The sequence below is a fragment of the Lottia gigantea genome (genome assembly GCF_000327385.1).
Source record: "Lottia gigantea unplaced genomic scaffold LOTGIsca_991, whole genome shotgun sequence".
Lineage (NCBI taxonomy): Eukaryota > Metazoa > Mollusca > Gastropoda > Lottiidae > Lottia > Lottia gigantea.
In genome coordinates, this window is record NW_008711188.1 from 1 (window position 1) to 6624 (window position 6624).

The window sequence follows — 6624 nt, forward strand, 5'->3', positions numbered from 1 at the left end:
CTTTCTGTGATAAATTGTATACTTCTTGATAACGTCGTTAGCTTTCTGTGATAAAATTGTATATTTCTTGAAAACATCCATCAGTGTTGAGTGATATTTTTTAATTTTAATGATAATGCAGCTTTCTGTGATAAAATTGTATACTTCTTGATAACGTCGTTAGCTTTCTGTGATAAAATTGTATATTTCTTAAAAACATCCATCAGTGAAGAGTGATATTTTATAATTTTAATGATAATGCAGCTTTCTGTGATAAAATTGTATACTTCTTGATAACGTCGTTAGCTTTCTGTGATAAAATTGTATATTTCTTAAAAACATCCATCAGTGAAGAGTGATATTTTATAATTTTAATGATAATGCAGCTTTCTGTGATAAAATTGTATACTTCTTGATAACGTCGTTAGCTTTCTGTGATAGAATTGTATATTTCTTGAAAACATCCATCAGTGTTGAGTGATATTTTTTTTTATAATTTTAATGATAATGCATCTTTCTGTGATAAAATTGTATCTTTCTTAATAACGTTGTTAGGTTTATGTGATAAAATTATATCTTTCTTGATAACGTTGTTAGGTTTCTGTGATAAAATTATATCTTTGTTAATAACGTTGTTAGGTTTATGTGATAAAATTATATCTTTCTTGATGACGTTGTTAGGTTTCTGTGATAAAATTACATCTTTCTTAATAACGTTGTTAGGGTTATGTGATAAAATTATATCTTTCTTGATATCGTTGTTAGGTTTATGTGATAAAATTATATCTTTCTTGATAACGTTGTTAGGTTTCTGTGATAAAATTATATCTTTCTTGATAACGTTGTTAGGTTTCTGTGATAAAATTATATCTTTCTTGATAACGTTGTTAGGTTTCTGTAATAAAATTATATCTTTCTTGATAACGTTGTTAGGTTTCTGTGATAAAATTATATCTTTGTTAATAACGTTGTTAGGTTTATGTGATAAAATTATATCTTTCTTGATGACGTTGTTAGGTTTCTGTGATAAAATTACATCTTTCTTAATAACGTTGTTAGGGTTATGTGATAAAATTATATCTTTCTTGATATCGTTGTTAGGTTTCTGTGATAAAATTATATCTTTCTTGATAACGTTGTTAGGTTTCTGTGATAAAATTATATCTTTCTTGATAACGTTGTTAGGTTTCTGTGATAAAATTATATCTTTCTTGATAACGTTGTTAGGTTTCTGTGATAAAATCATATCTTTATTGATAACGTTGTTAGGTTTCTGTGATAAAATTATATCTTTCTTGATAACGTTGTTAGGTTTCTGTGATAAAATTGTATCTTTCTTGATAACGTTGTTAGGTTTCTGTGATAAAATTGTATATTTCATGATATCGTCGTCAGTATCATCTGATAAAATTGTTTATTTCTTAATAGCATCATCAGTTCTCTGTGATATTTTTTGTATATTTCATGATAACAATACAGTTTTCTGTGATAAAAGTGTGTTTCATTTCATTTCTCTCGAGTACACTCAATAGTTTGTCCATGCTGGCCTCATCTGGGGCTAATAAACCTTTTTCATCATCTAATATAGAAATCTACAAATTGTCAATAAATTCTTCAACTTCTTTGATAAATTTAGAAAATAATTCCTCTGTAATGAGATAAATTAAACTACTGAGTATATGGAGAATAACAAGATAATTAATAAACAATAACAATCAATATCAAACTGAGTTTAAATTCACTCAAAATTCTCAACAAATCAATGACATAGAAAAACTGAAAAAGTTTCCTTGTTGAAAGAAATTCGAAATCAAACAAATGAAGAATAAAAATGGAAGAAAATGAAATGTTTATAATAAGTTATCAAACATTAGAATAAAATGTTTATAACATATTGAGACAAACATTGACACTTTCTCTAAATCATAACATGTCTTATATTTTGACAATGTCTTTCACATTTTTGAAACATTTGTGATATTAAAAGTAAACAATTTTAAATTTTAAGTTGCTTCTTATTTATCTTGTGTATTTTCTCAACATAAATTCATTTAAACTAAATAAAAACTATTATTGTATGTGGGAAGATTTCATGGATATTTGGACTGAAAACAAAGTGACTTGTGCTCGAAGCCTGGTAGGCGCCATGGATATATTTAAAGTGGTAATATTGGTAAACATCAAATATTTCAAAATATCCAAGGAAGATAAATCGAAAGTATTTTGATATCTCTTTTCAAATTATGAAATTTATTTGATATTTAGAATAGAAATTATGAATTTGCAACGTGTTATCTAATAGTCTCCTTTTAATTCTAGTGAAATATTGATTTTTTGATCTGTACATGTGGTAGGCACCATGGAGATATTTTAAGTGGTAACATTGGTAAACATCAAACATATTCAAGATATTCAATATTTGTTGGTAAAATTACAAAGTTTAAGATTATCAGATTAAAAGAAGTGGATTATCTCTAATTCATAGTTCACTATTGATATTGACAGCAAGTGGTACATTCTGTGTCTCGTCATTTCTAGATTGAATTAAATCAAAGCCTAGAATCACTTTCAGATTTTAATTTTTTATAGATCATATTAAGGCAAATTTTACACAACGCCTAAAGGACCATGAGACCATTTTAAGATTAATCCAATCCCAAATCGAATCCTTATTCCACAATCAGTACCAATCTCCCAGTGGGAGGTACCACTGAAACAAAATTAATATTTTCGATTCCTTTTAACAGATATATTAGCAATGTTAAATAGTAAATCTTCTGAAACGAGAAATTTGAACCACTGAGTATATGGAGAATAACAAGATAATTAATAAACAATAACAATCAATATCAAACTGAGTTTAAAGTAAACTATTTAATCTTCTGTTTGCTTAACAGTTTACAAACAAACTTCTTGACAGCTGATTATAAAATCAAGTGCAACTTTCTAAGATCTTCAGTATTCATTAACTTCTCTTACTTCCTACATAGCTATATTACAAATATGGAGTTCTTTCATAATCGTTCACAAAATCTAAATTTGAATAGTACTTTAAAATATGAGGACAGCTACGTCAATTCCTTACAATTTAATGGATATCAACTAATGCGACCATCTTCAGTGATCAATGACCCTGTTTTTGACAGTCATATACCATCAACACCACCTCATTTACGAGTAGCATCACGTAAGACTCCCCCTACGGTCATCAGAAGGTATGTATTTTCTATATTATTAATCAATTTTAACATGATCTCATTTTTGGTGTTCCAATAATTTTATATTTCAATATATAATAAGACTTGCTATTTCCTTTAATTCTGCATTTCCATGGATCAAAACAATAGCCAAAATGTCAACATGTTATCAACTGCAATATACAATATTAAAAAGCTTACATAATGGTATTATTACGTACCACAATTAGTTGTCAGTCCGGTTACTTCTGACCCTTCATTCAATAAGACTTACCAATTAATATTGAAGTAACTGTATCGAGAAAAAACAGTTATTCGGTCTATAAAAGTAGAGGATATGAAAGAGGGCTAATTATGTAAATATACCTGTAATGTCTAAATGAACACATGTTAATCGATTTCTTTATCAAATTAACAATTATTTAAGTAATAACCATCTGCTGCCCGTTGCTCACTATCAGTTAGTGTATCATAAGGTTTTGACCACCAACAAGTGTACTTGTGTTGAATCGTTTGGAATAATCATTCCTTTTCCTTACAGACGGTCATCTATATCATCCACATCAAGCGGTATGAGTTCCTCCAGTACAGAATTAGATGAAAATAAATTGCAGCCATTTACAACCTATCGCTTGAAACCGATTTCACAAAAAGTCAAAAGCATGGTGGTAAGTTAATATTTATTGAACAATTTTCTTAGTATTGTTATTTAGGTTGCAGTTTGACTCTGTTGAAATGAAGTGCGTGATATTAATTTCATTGTGCCAGAGTAAAGCAAGTACATGCCATTTAATTATACTTTACCATGTTTTTCAGATGACTCTAACAGAAAGAGGACTGGTATGTCTCGAATTCTTAAAAGTGAAAAATGGAATTGAAACTATTGTAGAGACATTTACAGTGTCACAGGATGGACAAGAGATTTCTATCATGTACCCAAGACAGAGCAACGAAGAATCAAACCACAAACGGAATAAAGCCTATTCCATTCAAGAGCTTCCAGAAAGATTTCATAAGAAATATGAACACGCAAGAAAGTTTGTTACATTGATTCAATCAAAAACACCAAAGGTAACCATGTACAATCAACAAGCTAAATGTATGTTGATGGAAAATGCACCAATCGCCAGCTTTGAAGTTCAATTTTATAATGCCAGAGTAAAGCAAGTACATGCCATTTAACTATTCTTTACCATGTTTTTCAGATGACTCTAACAGAAAGAGGACTGGTATGTCTCGAATTCTTAAAAGTGAAAAATGGAATTGAAACTATTGTAGAGACATTTACAGTGTCACAGGATGGACAAGAGATTTCTATCATGTACCCAAGACAGAGCAACGAAGAATCAAACCACAAACGGAATAAAGCCTATTCCATTCAAGAGCTTCCAGAAAGATTTCATAAGAAATATGAACACGCAAGAAAGTTTGTTACATTGATTCAATCAAAAACACCAAAGGTAACCATGTACAATCAACAAGCTAAATGTATGTTGATGGAAAATGCACCAATCGCCAGCTTTGAAGTTCAATTTTATAATGGACGAAAGATAATCAATAATTGGAGTGGTATGAAATTAGTAGATGAACAGCAGGGCAGTATTTTGTCTCTATCATCACCTAGTATTCAGCAACAATTCAGTAACGAAATCCAACAAATGATAAAGTTTGCCGAACAGTGTCAGCAACAATGTGTTCAATTTGAAGCTTTAATAAAATCTACTGCAAGCTGCGTTGATGATAAAAACGAACTGTTCCCAGTAATTATTGGAAAGTAAGTACAATTTTATTTCATTTCGCATAACATTGAAATACAAACTTCTCCATTTAGAATACTCGCCCTCCGTTGTATTGAGTCATCATTAAAATTGAATATCACAATATATTTCATGTCATATCTCACTTTTTTTTAGGAAACCCACTTCTATTTCTGTGGTGGAGGAAGCAGTACCATTCCAACCTAAACCCAACCCAGTTAACATCAGTACCATAAGTAGTATCACATCAAGTAGTTGTTCTAGCTATTCCTCAGATACAGGCAGTAGTGTCATTAGACAGATTAGAGTTCCAAATATTGGACTAGCCTCTCAACTCGATAATGGTGATATTTGGGTAGAATTTGAAGATGGGAGTGATTTGGGTATCAAACCAACCGTCACAACTGTAACATATATCAACCAAACCGGTGTAATGACAAAGTAAGTGTATTTTTTGAACTTTGAAATAATTGATGCAACTTACTAATCAGCAACACGAATAAACCAGATTTCAGAAGCAAACGTATTCAAACATAATAAAGATAAAAAAAAAAAATAGTTTTTCGATTTATACTTAATGTTTAATTTTAATCTTTCAGATACAGAAAATCTCAGCCACTTCCAGACAACGTAAAAGCCAAACTTGCTTCCGTTCCAATAGTTCTTGAGCAGTTAATGACCTCACAGAAAGCAGAAACTATGTCTGAACAGAGTTATTAGAAATCAACATGTTACTTGGCATATTTATAGTTCTATATTATTGTTATGTTTTTGTTATTGTTATTGTTTAAATTGATGTTATTTGTTATTTTCAAACTGAAATCGTATATTTATTCATCTATAAACCCTAATTATATATCTGTGCCATAATTTTTATAACTAATCATTATTGGTCTGTGATAAAATATTATATGTTATTTTAAATTCGTCAGCTTTCTGTGATAAATTTGTATATTGCATGATGAGATAAAATGTTACATTTCTTATTCGCTGTGATATTATATTTCTTTAACGTCGTTAGCTTTCTGTGATAAAATTGTATATTTCTTGAAAACATCCATCAGTGTTGAGTGATATTTTTTTTTATAATTTTAATGATTATGCAGCTTTCTGTGATAAAATTGTATCTTTCTTAATAACGTTGTTAGGTTTATGTGATAAAATTATATCTTTCTTGATAACGTTGTTAGGTTTCTGTGATAAAATTATATCTTTGTTAATAACGTTGTTAGGTTTATGTGATAAAATTATATCTTTCTTGATGACGTTGTTGGGTTTCTGTGATAAAATTACATCTTTCTTAATAACGTTGTTAGGTTTATGTGATAAAATTATATCTTTCTTGATATCGTTGTTAGGTTTCTGTGATAAAATTATATCTTTCTTGATAACGTTGTTAGGTTTCTGTGATAAAATTATATCTTTCTTGATAACGTTGTTAGGTTTCTGTAATAAAATTATATCTTTCTTGATAACGTTGTTAGGTTTCTGTGATAAAATTATATCTTTGTTAATAACGTTGTTAGGTTTATGTGATAAAATTATATCTTTCTTGATGACGTTGTTAGGTTTCTGTGATAAAATTACATCTTTCTTAATAACGTTGTTAGGGTTATGTGATAAAATTATATCTTTCTTGATATCGTTGTTAGGTTTATGTGATAAAATTATATCTTTCTTGATATCGTGTA

At 29.1% G+C, this 6624-nt stretch overlaps 3 protein-coding genes across 3 annotated transcripts in view; 1 reads left to right on the forward strand and 2 right to left on the reverse strand.

Moving 5' to 3' along the window:
• Positions 1 to 469: 469 nt before the first annotated feature.
• On the reverse strand, positions 470 to 1360 carry LOTGIDRAFT_176321 (hypothetical protein; the record flags this gene model as incomplete). The annotated part of the gene is made up of 1 exon (XM_009069163.1): positions 470 to 1360. The coding sequence occupies one exon, from the start codon at positions 1358 to 1360 to the stop codon at positions 470 to 472; it is 891 nt and encodes a 296-aa protein (XP_009067411.1).
• A 1622-nt stretch (positions 1361 to 2982) lies between these two features.
• Positions 2983 to 5653, forward strand: LOTGIDRAFT_176322 (hypothetical protein; the record flags this gene model as incomplete). Its single annotated transcript, XM_009069164.1, has 6 exons — positions 2983 to 3194; positions 3718 to 3844; positions 3993 to 4247; positions 4382 to 4950; positions 5090 to 5374; positions 5533 to 5653. 6 exons carry the CDS (start codon positions 2983 to 2985, stop codon positions 5651 to 5653), a joined length of 1569 nt encoding a protein of 522 aa, XP_009067412.1.
• Positions 5654 to 6031: 378 nt separating this feature from the next.
• The window catches only part of LOTGIDRAFT_176323 (hypothetical protein), a gene marked incomplete at both ends in the record, with an annotated part of 4591 nt that continues 3998 nt past the window's right edge, over positions 6032 to 6624 (reverse strand). Inside the window, one exon of the mRNA XM_009069165.1 lies at positions 6032 to 6505. Coding sequence (XP_009067413.1) covers positions 6032 to 6505 — 474 coding nt within the window. The remainder of the gene's footprint in view (positions 6506 to 6624) is intronic.